Source organism: Lissotriton vulgaris, chromosome 3_1 (genome assembly GCF_964263255.1).
Source record: "Lissotriton vulgaris chromosome 3_1, aLisVul1.2, whole genome shotgun sequence".
NCBI lineage: Eukaryota > Metazoa > Chordata > Amphibia > Caudata > Salamandridae > Lissotriton > Lissotriton vulgaris.
In genome coordinates, this window is record NC_141689.1 from 1,881,390,139 (window position 1) to 1,881,407,217 (window position 17,079).

The 17,079-nt window shown below is 39.4% G+C and overlaps 1 protein-coding gene across 1 annotated transcript in view; it reads right to left on the bottom strand.

Moving 5' to 3' along the window:
* Window positions 1–2,175: 2,175 nt before the first annotated feature.
* PDGFC (platelet derived growth factor C) overlaps window positions 2,176–17,079 on the bottom strand; it is an 819,997-nt gene continuing 805,093 nt past the window's right edge. The window contains exons 5-6 of the mRNA XM_086962342.1: window positions 16,314–16,531; window positions 2,176–4,270 (exon numbers count right to left, since the gene is read on the bottom strand). Coding sequence (XP_086818468.1) covers window positions 4,154–4,270; window positions 16,314–16,531 — 335 coding nt within the window. The 3' untranslated portion in view covers window positions 2,176–4,153. The remainder of the gene's footprint in view (window positions 4,271–16,313; window positions 16,532–17,079) is intronic.

Consider the following 17,079-nt stretch of genomic DNA (forward strand, 5'->3'; position numbering starts at 1 on the left):
GCCTTGAATATTTGGAGACAGGGCCACATCCACCCAAAAGGATACCCACGAGACATAATTTGAATACTCCTTTAAGACAGTGCCAAGCTAAATTTAAGCTACACCAACATAATTTCGCCTATTTTTTGCAATTTTGTGTTATGCTTTTGATGAGAAATTCCTGAAATTCAACTATTAAACCAGATTTTATAATTACGCACAGTTAGTGGAAAAATCTAGCAAGAGTGTACAGGATTAACCCCAATGAACAGAATGCTAGCTGATGCTGTTTTAGCAAAATGCTTCTTTGCATCCAAAATGAAGGGCAATCTTTATGCTAAATATAGGGCTAAATGCCGGTTTTGCAGTTCTCATAATATTTTTTTAGAAATTTCATTTATTACACAAAAGCAAATTACATGAATTTTGCACACCCCTAATTTAGAAGTCCTTCTATTCATTAAGAACAACAAGCCACAAGTAGGAACAATTGGGTTCATTTCATGATCCTGGCTTTATTTGAACATCAACTCCCAGCCAAAGGCAATTCACTTAGATTCACCCTGTAAACTGGCATCACTCTCAAGGAGATGACATTTTCGGTGTAATTGAAAATTTGCCATTTGTTCAGAAAACTTTACCATGCATCAATATGTCTGGGCATTTGATTTCTCCTTAGATTCAATCTATATTTATGAAACTATGGTTTCGAAAACTTGATATTTTGGACACTGGATATTATAGCAAATTGAAAAGGTGAGACCCCTAACATAACATCTTATATATGTAATTTAAATTCTGGAACCTTAGTGGACTTTGCCGCTTTGAACTCGCTATTTCAAAGTATTACTTAAGGGAAATTCAATCTATACCCGCTATGGTGAATTTCATGATGACTTAAGCAGTTGGATAAACAGAATATATTATCGGAGTGCTAATGTTATATTCGACACACTGAAACTATTAAAGTAGAAGTCTTTTCAGTGTTCCTATAACCAATATTACAGTAATGTAGGAATTTCGGCTACCGGGGGTCATGAGGTTAATGACTAAGTAATTATGCTTTTATGCTGAACAACCCATAGGATGGCTACCCAAGCAAACATGCTTTCAATTCAATTTCCACCTTTTTCTCCCATTTAGAATTTATTTTAATTTCATTGATTAATGTATTATCTTAACATGTGTGCATTTATTATACATTTGTTGAGCGTTATTCTTAGCAAAATGGAAACATATTACCAAATTGATAAACAAAATTATACTCAATCTTTACTTGAGACTGATGTACGGTGAAATGCACTTTTATATGACTTCACAATAAGGCCACTGAAAACTGAAAAGAGACATTTAAACAACTAGGGGAGACTCTGCCAGACTTGTAGGACAAGCTGGGCTTTGGTTCATATTCTAGCCAGAGTATTGTTTGACATGATTTCTATGGCTTAAATATCATCTACCAAAAAGGTCACTCTACTGGAGTTAGAAATAGACAATCTACACCCAAACAATGGCAGGGCACTGTAAGATGTTTGGACAGTCCTGCTGTTAAAACATCCTTTACTGACTTAAACATAAACCAATGTCTCTTTTCTTCTTTGCCTATTGCCTCAAATTATTGTTGGTGTAAATCTACCCTACACATTTGAATGTGTATTCCACTGGGAGGGCTAGACTTGTAAAACTGCTGAATTGAGATACCTAGCTGAGTATTCAGCATACTCACAAAGATTATATTGATTTGTATTTTCGTTCAATTAATTTCAACGTAGATGATTTATTTATTTTTTGTTAATTTTGAAACCTCAGTTCCCTCCGAAGCATGCATTATAACTAATCCCTTAGTGTATTAGAAACTCAATTACACTTTTGATCAGAACACAAAATACTTAGGGTCGGATTCACAAGGGTAAAGTGAGACGAAAGTCAAAGTTTACAACTTTCGGTATTCACAAAGAACATTTGCCCTTTGTGAATACCGAAAGTTGTAAAGTTCAACTTTTGGTATTCACAAAGTGCATTTACCACTCGTAAAGGAGGCATTTGCCACTCGTAAAGGCCCTTTGTGAATACCAATAGTCCTAAGGTTAGACTTTCGTCGCACTTTACCTTTGTGAATCGGGCCCATCGTGCTTGCGAATTCGGGGCTTCTTCTGTATATCAAAATGGCAAGGCACAGACTAGTATCACACAAATCAGGATATCAACGCAATTTACAAGCACAATATTTTATTGTTTCCTTCCAATTTACCAAATTGGGTTAAGTGCATTGTCTAATATATACATGGGAAAAACAAGTGAATCTCCTGTAACATAACAGCCTGTATGAATCCTCATATTGGTAGTGAATAGCTTCCTTTTAAAGGTCACCTGGCAAATCGACTCTAGCATTCAACGAAAAAGAGGTTGATTTAGTTAAAAAAAATATTCTGCAATGTCATGGGCCTATCGTACATCTTTTAAATTAGAATTTCGTAAGGCGTGTGGATTAGAAAGTGAAGTTATAATATTTGCATACCTCCAGTATGTGCAACATGGAGAGCTTGACATATACCTGGTTCTAGAAAATCATATCCTCTGTTAATTCCAAAGCAGATGCACTTAGGTCAGGCAGGATATTTGAAGCGAGCACTTAGTAGTCAATAGCTTCCAAATAGGCATTCTACCATTAGTGGTCATCTTGCAGCCAAAACAAATTAAAAGTGACTGACTTTACTGCTCTATAGATCGTTTGCAGAAACCCTCACGAACTGTATGAATAGTTGTATTGTGGTGAATGACCAAAATGAATTCGACACTCAACATTAAAATGAAATCAAATACATATAACGTTCGAACAATTTAGCCTTTGATTAGGGTTTCTAAAGTCACAGGAATGTAAATATGAAAAATAAATAACAAATACCATGGCTTGTTAAGGCCACGTAGTATGCAAGTGGCTTCAAGAAATTGATTTTGATTAAAGCCATCAGATTTGGTAATTTAGAGATGTCAAAATCTAAGCCTAGGTTATCAGAGAATATGTGAAGGCGGATTGGTGCAAGGAAGAACATAGGACCGAGCAGATCATCTAAAGTGAAGCTGTAGAGGATGTGATTTCATTTTTAACCACTTGGCTGCTAGGCGTTTTCCCGTTCTGCGCTGAAGCACCAAAATAACCATTATTCATGACGAGCTGGCCTTGTCATCCGCGCACGGCAGGTAAGCGTCATGACGAGCCCAGCTCGTCATTAGCCTCGAAGGGGTTAAGGGACGTTTAAGACTTTGAGCCTTACTTTCTGAGGCTATTTCTTCATGTGAGTAAATATAGTTTCCAAATGTAAACACCTGGACATGACAAATTATGACATAATTTAGCACCATATACAAATACTGACTACCTATCTTTGCAACCATTTTTTCTCATCATACAAATGCACTCTGCAAAATGTAATAAAAACTAGAAAAAGCTGATCTAAAATGTAATAAAAGATAGAATATTAAATACCTTTGGTAAAAATAGATATATTCAACAAGATTAGAAAAGCAAATAGTTATATTTTCAAAATGAATGAGTATAAAAATGTACACTATTTAAAAAACAGACAGTTTGCATGCTTTATGGGAGGACAAGGTTGCCGTTTGTCCCACAAATTGCTATCTTGGTCCGGTCAGCTTGTGTGACCTAATGGCAAAGAAACATGGATGTGACTTTCAGGGTCGTGAATAAAAACACAGACCAAATTCCAGTTCAATCGTGACTGACATGAATGAATGTGTATAAATCCTTCTTGCATATTGGCACGAAGCTCAAAGTTTTAAGACTACTTTTGTTTATATTTTTACAAGAAAAGTCTTCGTACCACTTTTGTGGCATCATTCTCATTGCAGGCACACCGTGATGAAGTTCAAGAAGTAGTCCAGCAGTCATGTCTCCATATAGAGAGAAACAACAGTTTTATTCTTGGTGTTTTCTGTGGTAAATCCTCCAGGAGAACAGTCACATTATGCTGCATAGTATAAACCCAACTGGACATATAGGCACATAGTGTCTCTTCTCTTGAACTCACTTCAAATCCGAGCGGTGTCAAGTACCCACATCAAATGAATGAGATTAAGCAGGAACATAATAAACAAGGACCAGTTGTGGAAGAGTGAGAAACTGACTGTGCATTGTACAGACACGGAATGCCGTCTAGCCTTCTGTATTCCCTTTGCAAACACAGTCACATTGCTCATGGTGTTCCAGGGGAACATCTGTCAGCGATTTATGCAAGCCTTTTGTCCCACTCCTATGCTTCAGCTGAAGAACCTAAAAAAAGAAAAGACAACAAATAACAGCTATTATAACAAGACACTTCTTCACTAATAGATATGAAATGCAATACAGAACTTCACAAAATATTCCATGAGAAACTATTACCAGATATGGCTAGTTTTCTTTATGTAACTCAACAATATTTTTTATGTACGTACTTGTAAAGTTCTAAAGTGGATACAAATTAGATACATTCAAATGTACAATTGTCAGGTTGGGAAGGGAGTGCATTACAATGTGGGTTAATATTTAGCAGGGTAGCTGGTTTGGATGGCACCATGTTGGGAGTGAAGAAGGTATTCGTTCTTGTGGCTGTTACATCCCACATTAGGCTGTCATTGTATCCATAGTTGTGGCATGGGAAAAAATATTATACTAACAGGAGAATACATCTTTCGCTGCTATTCTGTAAAAAAGATGACATTTATCTGAATTTCAAATTGTAGTTATGAAGAATCTTATCACTAATGTGCGGAGAAAAGTCAGGTGTGTAAGAATTAATGAAATAATTGAAAATTACAGTATTATCCCCGGCTGTGTCCTGAATTTTGTAATGTTCTATTCATTTATGTACTATTTTTATCATCTGTGCTATTATGGCCGCAATTGGCCGAAAAACGTTTTTGTGACTGACTGATTAATGGTGGCCTCGATGGCAGTTTCTGCATCCTGGACAAAGGCACTTCAGAGCCTGAGGAAAACAGATTTATCTTAGTCTATGACTATTTGGAGTTACAAATATTACTCAAACAAAAATCCTTTTAATAAAGAGCAATAAAAAAGGTAGATTTGTAATGGGGACAAATATTATTAGCATAATTAAGTCATGTTGGGGCCCAAGATAGCTTCCACGCTCCAATTCATATAGTTAATTCAGGCTCTGCTCTCTCCTCTTAGCCAGGATCCAGTCATTGTCTTGAAGGGTGTAGTATAATATTCATGTATAGATTGGTTTAATACATAAATCGTGTCATTAATAACATTGGGCTGTACTGAAATGCTAAAGTTCCTCATATCCTTTCAGTTGACCACAAATGTATAATTGGACCAGGTATACATTTTTTGAGCCTTTTCATATATGTTTGCTGCAGTGCATACGGCTGTGTGGACAAAATGATTTTCCAAAATAGGAGTCATGAAGTTTTAGATTTGCATCTTACTAGGCAAGCGCGAAAAGACCAAATCTAGCAAATGTCTAAGAGCACCCTAAATTGTATTTGTATTACTGACATTTTTGGATGCTGGAACTTAAATAAAAAGTAAAATCACATGAATTCATAAGGTTCCAACAGAAAAGTCACTTCATGTGCATTATAAGTATTAGAGATTTACAGATAAACTAGTCTTTGTAGATGGGAAGTTCCGGAGGCAAACAATAGTTCTTGGAATTGAGTAAGATCCACATACCCATATCCCTTACTCTGTATCCCGCCCATACAATATTACTTATCATCAAATTCTTCTCCTGGCCCATTGTTTGTTACTGGGACAAATTGGAGGGAAAAGAGGAATCAGGATAGCTTTATTTATTCTCCCCATGTTAATCCTTCTGATACAGGTTAATTAAAGCTTTCCAGACCACTCTCCCATAATGGGCTATTGTTTTATTATTAATAGTTTGCAGTTTAGTTTAAATCATTAAGCTCAGAAGTTAAAAACTGAACAAATAAAGATTTGATGGGAGCATTTATGTTGTTGATGCTTAAGGTTGGTGGAATAACCGATACCTCAACATTGATGACAAATATTACATTTTTAAAGAGCATGATAGAATATACTTTATACTACATATATAGTTAACAGATTGTGGCATAGGACAATGTCATTTACACATAGGTGGATCTTGGACTCTTATGGAGAATCAATTGTTCATGGGATAAATATAATCCGTGAAATGGTAGGTATTCAAATGCTTAAAACAGCAGGTCATCTGTTTGGTCCATACAATCTGAGAGTGGTTAAAAAAATAAAAGTTAAAAAATGTTGTATAAATGTTGGTGTTATCTCAATATATCTTTCAGTATTTTTACATCGGGTAGATGTAGGTGTTGTAAACAATAAGGTGTATTTAAAGCTGATTACTGTTCATAATTATCTCTAAATCACAAGTAAATATCTATCTTGTGAGTCTAATCAACGGTGAGCTAAAATCTTCAATTCAGCATAAATTAAATCTTAAAACATACTGTGAAGTGAAATATTATTTAGCAATAAAGCCCAATGTTTGTAGAAGATCTATGTTAAATCTCAATGAATGTGATGTGTTACATCACATAAAAAGATAAGATGATCTCAAAAGGGTCATGTATAATGGGTCAGTTGCGAAACTAGTGTTTTTTTGCTTTCTTGATAACATAAGATTCATCAACAACAGCTTTCATGATAGTAGAAACAATGTGTGGATGTTCTCTCAATCGCAAATGATGAGAGACACTGTCAACCACCGACACAAAACTCACCCTCCTTGAGGCATTTACCACATGCATGACAATGTCAGTCCCCCGAAGAAGGCCTTTTCCCAGAAATGCATCATGGCTATTACAGAAAGTGTGGAACATTGTGGATTGTGAAATTCCCTATACCTTGTAACATTAAACATTTTGAACAAACGAGGCAAGATGGCTGCGGAGCAGTCGCAGGAGTAAGTCGCTACAAGCTCCCTCTCCCGACATGAAGGAAAATGACTAGAGCTTTCAGGAATAATGCAGAAAATCATCTGGATTAGAAATATACTCTTTAAAACGCTAGCATTGCTGCAGTATAAGACTCTTCGCAAGGCCCTGCAGACTGCGTGGTTCTTCACAAAAGATACTCGGAAGTATAGACACGCCAGAGGTGCCAGAGCCAAGATGCCTCCATGTGGAGCGAAACAGAAGGATGCGAAGGAGGTAGACGAGCCTCTGAGACCGCTCGATACACACGCCGTGACCAGAAAACAGACGGCAGCAAAAAGCACAGACATAGCCATAGATTCAGCGTCTAAGAGGAAAGAGCTAAGAAAAAAAGAAAAGGAAAGGGAGGCTGAGCTGAAAGCTGAACAAAGGGCGGGAAAAAAGCAGTAGCGGAGGCAGCCGCGGAAAGGAGAACTGTAAAGCCAACGGCACTTACACCAAGAGATGCAAACCCTAAGGCATCAAGGGTGAACAGCCTGAGGCAACCCACCTTGACAGAGGTATTCTCAGGGGCGCCGGGAAGTACCGGGAGTCTGGTGATTCACAGCGGTAGCCAAAGCAGTTTGGAGCAGAACGGCCACACCGCTAGCACACTGGCATCTTCATCTTGGGCAGCTGCATCGGCATCAGCGGTGGCGGCGCGTGCACAGGGAACGCCGAGCAGGGTGATTCCCGATGGGCAGACGTCAGACCTGACAGATCCGGGGGATGAATTGGAGAAGGAGAAGGAGCAGCCGAAAGGGCAGCAGCATACCGGAGATGCAGCGGCAGCTTCTAATGGGGGCACAGGCGCGCACAGCAAGGTAAGCCGCGCTGAAAGTGAGACTGAAACCAGAAGTTTGATTATGCAAGACGCTCAAATAGCGGTAAATATCACAGAAAATATCACAGAAGGGCAAGATATGCTTAGAGAGAGGCCCACAAGAGGTTTCAAGTGCCCAGAGATCACAGACTATGATAGAAAAGGGGCTGTCAATACCAGTGCCAGGTTCTCCCAACGATGAGCACTTTTTCTCTTTGAATGAAGAAACAGGTATATCATCTGAGAGCAGTGGGTCTGACAGGGGTTCTGCTGAGAGCTCAATAGAAAGTTACACTTCAGATACGGATGCAGCTCAGTCTACCTCAGAGGATACAATCCAACGACCCTCCTCTAATCAAACGAGTAAACGGCAGAGAAGCCTCCAGAGTCATAGGCAGCATAAACAGCAAACCCCGGTCAGCCCAATGCAATTAGAAATGGCTAAAAATCTGACATGGGATTACTCAGCCACATCTAATTTATATCAAGAAGAAGGGGCCACGGGAGACCAGCAGGCTTGTTCTTATAGCACACAAGCTCAAATTCAAATTCAGGCTCAAGCTCCCACAATGGATCTACTTTACTCCACTCTAAAACAAATGCAGGGTGAAGCCAGGACAGAGAGTAAAAGAACAATTCAAGCTAATAAGAAAATCCAAGGGTCACTAAGTAAAATAAATAAGCTGTATGCTGAGATGGCAGGACGTGTAACGGAAGTTGAAGAGAGAACAGGGAAACTGGAAGAAGTCGGTGACTCGTAGGCAGGAGTTTAGAACAGCTCAGGAGAAGACCACTGAAGATTTACAGTGGAAAATTGAGGATTTCGAGAACAGGCAAAGGCGCAATAACATCAGGCTACTTGGTATTCCAGAGGGGGCTGAAGAGCCGGACCCCAGATCTTTTGTGGTCACACTCCTGAAAGAGGCATTCCCAGAGGTTGTGAACTGGAACTGGGTGGTTGAGGTCCAACGTGCACACAGGTACCCCCTGACTCAAAAGAAAACTTACGGTGCCTCCAGAATGATAGACCTAGAGCAATGTTGCTGTTTGTGGGAAACTATTTGGCTAGACAGGAGATCATGGACAAAGCTAAACCTCAGGACCGTCGGACTTTCAAAGAAATATCTTTTTTCGCACGCCCAGACTTCTGTCATGTCACCATGGAGAGGAGGTGGAGGTTAAGACAATTGATTGATCCTTTCCAGAAGATAGGATGTGAGGCATACCTTTTGTTTCCTGCTAGACTAAAAGTAATACTAGACGGTCATAAAAGAATGTTTTTTTCTGAGGTTAAGGCGCAGGGTTTCCTGGATGCACTCAAAGAAAAAAGGAATCGGGGAAATGCCAGGCTTGTTGTATAAAGTCCATGTTAAAAGCAGAATACATAGGAATGCACGACCAACTTCACGTTAAAACAAAATATGTTTTACTGTATAACCAATGGCTTATCACTTATTATTTATTGTGTTAAAAGTATCACTAAAACTGTTTATTCTGCACTAGTAAGGTTGAAAATGCACAGGTTTACGGATTTTGGTTCAGACAAATAGGGAGCGGGACAGATGCGACACTCTAGGGGCTAGGAAGCAGTCACACATAGGTCAGAATTGACCTATTTGCCTGTGAAGGGGGGCCGGGGGGATGGATATAGGAAGAGGGGGGGAGGGAAGCACAGGACAGGGAATAAGGATATGGACACTACAGGACGGAGAGGTAAAACAGGAAGGTGGGTGATTGCAAATAAGGGAGGCAAAGGAGGAAATGAAGTCAACCAGGGATAGACAAAAACTCGGGGCTAGGAACAATGATAAACAACTGTGGGGTAGCCAAGAAAGGGTAGATGCGAGCCCGGGGGGCCAGATGAGGAAAATAAAAAAAGGCCCAGTATAAATACGAACATTAAGATATTGACGATGAATGTCTGCGGGCTCAATGACAGGCTGAAAAGACAAAGGGTGTGGCGCTAGTATTGAAAAATTCACATGCTGATTTTATATGTCTCCAGGAGACTCACATAGAGGGCAATAAACCCTTTTTATCAGAACAACTAGGGTTGCGTTTGTTAGCATACTCAAAACAAGGGGCAAAAACCAGGGGGTGGCCATTCTAAGGAAATTATCTAATATCAGCACAAGGAAAAAACTGGTGGATCAGTGGGGGAGATGGGCCCTGATTGAATGCCTGATCGGAGAAGATTGGATCAAACTTGGTTCGGTCTATGGTTCAACGGAGTATTTTTTAGATATGGAATTGGCCACATGGGCACCAAAGGGTTATCTTAGCTGGGGATTTTAATATTAATGGGGCTTCAGGCCTAGGGTTGAAATCTAAGGGCCAATATCATGGAAGGAAAAGGAGGGTATGTAGAGCAATCCTGAGCATGGCTGCCAATAACGCACTGGTGGATGCTTGGAGGGAACTGAAGCCTGATGAGGCTGGTTATACCTATTACTCAGCCCCACATAAAATATGTGTCCAGCTAGATTATTTTTTTACCTCTAGATCATTGCTAGCTAACCTTAAGGTGGAAAGACTTCCAAGAATTGTGTCGGACCACAACCCTTTGACTTTAACAATAATGGGCAGTGGACTTAAAAGGCAGACAAGGTCTTGGACGTTTGCAAGGGAGTTATTGTCGGATGCGGAATATGTTACTCACATGCACTCATGGATAAAGGAGTTCTGGGATATTAATAGGGGGAGCACCAGTACAGGGAATGATTGGGACACTTTTAAGGCCGGGGTGAGTGGTGAAACTCTTAGTTTCAGTCTAGCTAAACAGAAAAAAGAGAAGGTCAGGACAGATCAGCTAAGCACTGCTCTGCTGGAGGCGGAGCGGAGGTTAGCACAAGCCACTCTAGGGGGTTGCGATGTGGAACAGCGACTAATGGAGGTTATGTTGGCCAAAGCAGATGCAGAGGAAAGTATAGCAACAAAAGCGGCCAAAATGTTCACTGCCCAGAGGGGGAAATACTATGAATACAGTGAAAGGGTTGGCCACACGTTAGCAGTACGAGCAAGACAGAGGTAAGCCAAAGGGGAAATTGAAGAAATACAGGATAATAATGGTAATTTGATTTCAGATAGGGGGGAATTCTGGAAGTCGCCAGGGAGTTTTACTGCAAGCTGTATGAGGAGGAGCAGGACAGAGATCAGGAAGAAATACAGAGGTATTTACAGGATACTCCGAGTAAAGTATTAGAGGAGGAAGATAGAGATTCATTGGAAGCTTATCTAGGGGGAGAGGAGATTAAGGAGGCTATGCTGAGCTTACCATCGGGCAAAGCGACCGGGCCAGAATTGATTCCGGGGGAATTTTATAAAGTCTTCTTCACATCTATCAATCTGGACCTAGTTAGAACAATCAGGGAGGCACAGATAGGGTAATCTATCCCAGACAGTTGGGCAGGGGCGGATATTATAATAATTCTTAAAAAAGGAAAATCCCAACGGAGCCAGGATCATATCGTCCAATAACCCTTATAAATGCTGACTTAAGTTTTTTTTCAAAAGCATTAGCTGCTAGATTCTCCTAGGTAATAGGGAAGTTGGTGAGCGCAAATCAACATGGTTTTATTCCACAAAGGGGTACCACACTACATGTTAGGAAGATTATCACTTTATTTGATGCACAAGGGGTAGAGGGGAAGCCAATGACAGCTATGTTATTGGATGCCGAAAAGGCCGTTGACTGCGTGTCGTGGGAATTTCTATGGGCCGTACTAAGGAGAGGGGGTTTTGGGGTAGGATTTGTGAAGGTGATCCAGACATTGTATAAAAGTCCCACCGCTTGTGTCAGGGTGAATACAGGTCATACTGTTCCCTTTGCAATCACTCGTGGTACACGGCAAGGATGTCCGTTTTCACCCCTACTATTTGCAATGTATATAGACCCACTGATTTATAAACTAGAGCAAAATAATTGAATTCAGCCATTAGACACCAAAATGGGCTCCATAAAAGTTCTTGTGTATGCCGATGACATCGGGGTCATTACACCTTCACCCACAGAGGCTATTAGAGAAATAGAACAAGAGGCTGAGCAGTTTGGACGAGTGGCAGGATACGCATTGAATAAAGCAAAGATGCAAATTATGAAAAAAATGCATGCTGGATGTACAGATTCACGGGTGGTGGTGGAGGGAGTTTACTTAGGTGTGGTTATTACTGCTGATTTAGATAAGTTGGTGGAAATAAACATATGCCCAATTATTAAGAAAGTAAAGAAAGATCTGGTTAGGATGCACAATTTGCATATGTCAATAGTAGGTATGGTAAAATTAATCTACTGCCAAAATTCCTCTATCTGTTTAGAACAATTCCCCTGTTTTTTAGTTCCATATGGTTTAGCACGATAGAGCACATGATTAATCGTTTTGTTTGGTCACAGGGTAAAACAAGAAGAGCGATAAGATTTATGTCATTACCAAGAGATAGGGGGGGTTGGGCGCTACCAGATCTGAGACTATATTATTGGGCAGCAGCGATACAGCAAATGACAGGTCTCATGGGTGGAGCCGAGATGAAAATAGAGACGCACGCAGGATCAACAGCAATATACGGATTGGTTCTAGGGGTGGAAGCTGAGAATGTATTTTTGAGATATACGGAACCAAGTTATTTCAAGAGAACCAGATTTAAAACAATAGAGGTGGTGTATCGGGTCTGGAAGGCTTTTAAAAAAAGCTTCGGCCTGGGAAGTTTGGAATGCATATACTAGATCAGGTAATAATCCTACACTACCGCAAGAGATCTTTGCGGATTCGATATTTAAGGAATGGGGTCGACTCGGAGTAAAAAAAATGGGAGACTTGATAGGATCGACAGAGGTGCGCCGGGGATTAACTGCCCAGGGTGTGATAGCACAGAAGGAGATATATCGCACATCTTTGCTGAGTGCCCCAACCTGCTCCCCTTGATAGGAGATATCAAAGATTTCTTTGATAGATCTCTGGGCTGCAAACTAAGACTAACGCCTGATGTGTTACTATTAGGAGTGGGGCAAAGCAAAATTCAGCTGCAATTCCAATACTTCATGCTCGTGGCTATGGCCGTGCTCCGTCTATGTATAGCCTCTGCCTGGCCGGACAGACTCCCACCTACTATGCAGCAATGGATGGCAAGGTTGTTATATATTTATAATTTGGAAAAAGCGATATATGCTAGAAAGGGGAAAAAGGGAAGAACATTAGGTTTGCGTGTATGGAGCCCGATAGCAGAGTGGAAAAAGAGGACTGAGAGGACATAGGTTTATTCTCCTATTCTGAGCCCTTTTTTTCTTTTTTCTATCTTTTTTCCCTCTGTCGCGCCTTTTGGGTTATTTTTCTGGTTATGTAGCCCTGGTTTTATAATAGGTTTGGGTAGGTTTGTTCACATTCTTTCTTTCTGCTGTAGTACACAGTAATTGTATGCATATTTGTATATGTGTTAAAATGTCCTGTGCGGGGGGGGGGGGGAATAAATGTTGTAAAAATTACTGAATAAAAATAAAAAATTTAAAAATAAAAAACATTTTGAACAACTGGACTTGTTTGGTTTTATTAATTGTGATTTGCCCAAGATTCATTGAATTAATTATGAATGTCAATTTATGTGGCAGGAGACACAGATTATGCCATCATTTTTCTACAAAGATTGATCTTTCAAATCTCTGCAAAGTACATCCACATGAATTATGACATTTTCTCCTCACTGTAAGGATACCATTTGCAAGTGGAACTAGTGAATGTTTATGTTTTGTTGGGTATCACTTCTGCTATGGCTGGAAACTAGCAAATGTACATACAGAATTGGTGACACAAGTCAAGCAAAGTTGGGCCAGAAAAACGTTTTATTATAAATATGGTTCTCAGTGCTTCAATCATTGTTGATTGTGGGGTCTAATTAGGTAAGTTAGTGCAATTTGAGAAGGATGTATTATTAAATAGCTAGAGATCATTTGGAATATTTTTTTTAAAGAATTGTGCTAATGTCCCCAGGTGCACATATATATCTTCCTTATGACTTAAAAGGGGAACTTTTGGGTATAGGGATAGTGTCTAAATGTGGAATTGTGTGTGTAACTTTTTTACTTCCATTATGCTTAATATTTTCCAAGAAATATATCAGATATGTGTTTAATGTTTTTATATATAAGTGTTGTGACATCCCCTTGTGGTCACTTTGGTGTGCTACATTTACAGCAGAGTTAAGGATCTGGACAACAGTAGCCACAGTCTAACTGGATGCAAGTAGATCTCCCCTATACACCAGTTGTCATTTGGTACTCTCTTTGCAGCCTGTTCTGAATATAGTACTGCATATAGTACAAGAGTGAACAGTTCTGATTTCTATATTTTCTTAAACTGTACTTTGTTGGATTTTGACCTATATCGATCAGATTAATCAGCCTGGGTCCTTGCAGGAAGCTGTAAATAATATGTTTGATAGTTAGACTCTAAGGAATATAACTGTTTTAGATAGCACCCTGTGAAGCAATGTCGGGCTGTACATTTTGCATAAGAGTTAAAAGTCTAGGAAATTTGTGCTCAATGGTCAACTATAATTTTATTTCTGTTCTTTTGAGGTAGTGGACAGAAATATTCCAATACAGATTGACTACTACCATAAAGAAGTCCTTATCAGCTACACCTCTTACTGAAGCAATATGACTGAATAACCTATTGCTTCATGATAGTTATAAATGGGGGATGGAAATAAATTATTTAACTGGTTGGTGGGTACGTACAGCTCATGTTCGGAGTGGACCAGGACTAAGCACCTTGTCAGCAAAGATAAAGTGTCCTTTGAAGTGCATGAGATAAAATTCAAGTTAGTGCATGGCCTGGAGAGCAGCTGGGAAAGGCTGGGGTGCATGGTGTGAGTGGACAGACACTGTCGGTGTGGTTCTTTAGACACAGTGTGTGCCTCAACTGTGGTACCCACAGCCTTTCTTTGGATCGGCTTAATGACCTACCTCCACCCATTATGGGGTTCATTGTGTGATAGAGAACTAAATACTAGCTAAGTGGATCATACTTTGAGACAATGTTTACAGATACTGCCATGTCTCTTGTAAAAATAGATCTAGATGAAAAAGATACCTGCATACTCAGTCTACTGTACTAGTCATAAGCATGAGAACTAAACATCCTTGAGTTGCTTTTTAATAATGTTACCACGGTGGATAAGAAGATTAGAAATTTAAGTTGGCCTTGTAAGATCACTTCAAACAAGTGTCTCATAGATATCGGAGAATAACTGTGTAAGTAATAAGTTTGATTATTTGATTGATTGGCACCACAGTAGGGCAGAGCTCGGGTTCTGGGTTAATGTTAAGGAGACTTCTATTGTGTTACCTCAGCAAGAAGAATACATCAATCAAAATGCTTTTAGCAAAGCACATAAATATGTTATTGGCTAGGAAGACCTACAATTGATTCACTTCTGTTGAAAAGGTTTCTGGGTACTCAAAAAAACATGGAGTTGAAAGGAAGTGCATAGGTCAGTGGAGCATGTTTCAGCATGCTTATTGGGGGGCATCAAAAGAGCTTTGTCCTTGAACTGATGGAGTTGATTTGCTTCTTGCATCCTCTCTTTCAGGGTGTTTCAGCCTCAGGATATTCCTGCGGACTGATAATGTGGAAAAACAATCCTGTCATAAATTTGAGTATGATCTGCATCAGAATGGAAATTTAAGGTTATATTAGAAATTGTAGTTCATGGATAAAAGAGTTGATAGGAAGGAAGCTGTTGGTACTTTGCAAGTGACAAAAATACAGAATACATGTAGATAAGAAAAAAAAATGCCAAGCACATCTGCACTCAGAAAATAACAATTCATTACTACTCCTGGAGAAAGAAAGAGAACAATGAATAACTATCCCGTCAATGCAGCCTCCCCTATGCTCTCAGCGCTATGAAACCGCCTGGGGTATGCAAGCTTAACACATTTTTTTAACATAATTTAACAGGGTGTCCATTTAGGCAGAGTGGAGCATCTTTCTGTTTTATGCCTAATTTGCTCAGGATATCCAGCTTCTCCAAATCAATTGGGTTGCCTAGCTGCATGGTTGCAGTTCAAGGTATAACTAAGGAGAGCAAATGTCATATTAGAAATAATTTGGTAAAAAATTTACTAATAGGCATTAACATTGTGTAGCAAGTTGTGCAATTCTTTACGAGAATTTGTGTGTGTGTGTATGCTATTGAGAATTTCAAGACAGTGTAACTTGGGGATCTGGAACATTTGTGGGTTGTGAAATTAGCTAACTAGGAGGTGATATCTTTTACATTACATGTATATTGTCTTGTAACACTTTGTTAGACAAGATATTGCTAGGTATAGGAGGATTCTAAGTAATGTCTTATGAGGAAGTGCTATATTGTGTCTGATAGCTTATGAGGCTATCTGGCTAACAGGATATTACATTACAGAGGTGAATATTACTCTGCACAGCATATAACACTTTTAAAGAATTTGATTTTTCTTGGAAAGGTGTGGGTGTTTCAGTTGAGGCAGCATAACAGTCACTGGCAAAAGCAGGAACCAAAAGCTTAAAAATAAAGATGTTTTCAAAACTACCTCATGATACTTCTTTGTTACTTTGGTTGCAGTACAATGGCATTCATTGCAGGAATGGTGGCAGCAGGCACAGTTTCCTCCACAGCGTTTAACCAGAAGGCATTGTGGCCAAAAGATGGTGTCAGTTCGTTTTAGTTCCTCCCTCAGTGACACTGAAAAGTTGCGTGGAGAGCAGCTGTACAGTCGCACCTCTTCTTTCAGAAGGTTTAGATCTACAACTAAGCAAAGGTAAAAAAAAATAGACATATTCATCACTTTGCTTAATTCTTTTTCTACTCTGTTCAAAGCTTTCATATTTTTATCAATAAATTATGACAGAGGTGTGCACTTTCCCTTTGGAAAAACACACAGATGGAACAGAAAAGTCTTTGTATCACTGGAAATATAGAATATTCACATTATATTTTCACCTCGACTGCTATTTGTTATATGTTTCCCCTTTGAGTAAGTGTTCTAGCTTTCGTTCTTGTTCATAAATTCAGAATTAAGAACTTTCTATATCTCATGAGAGCAAAATAGAACTGCTACCTACCTTTGGAAGGCAAGGACAATGTCCGCTTCCTGAATCAAATTGTTAAGTCACCATAAAAACCAAAGTGAGGATAGCAAATGTTCTCTTCTTCTTAAGACAGGGAGTTATATTGAAGAGACTATATGGCGTGCCATTTGTCCCATTAATTGTAGTTTACATATCATTAGATTAACCTCAGAGTAATTTGGTTTCAGAGCATTACAAACATGATTAGAGACAACAGAGGTAAAACGT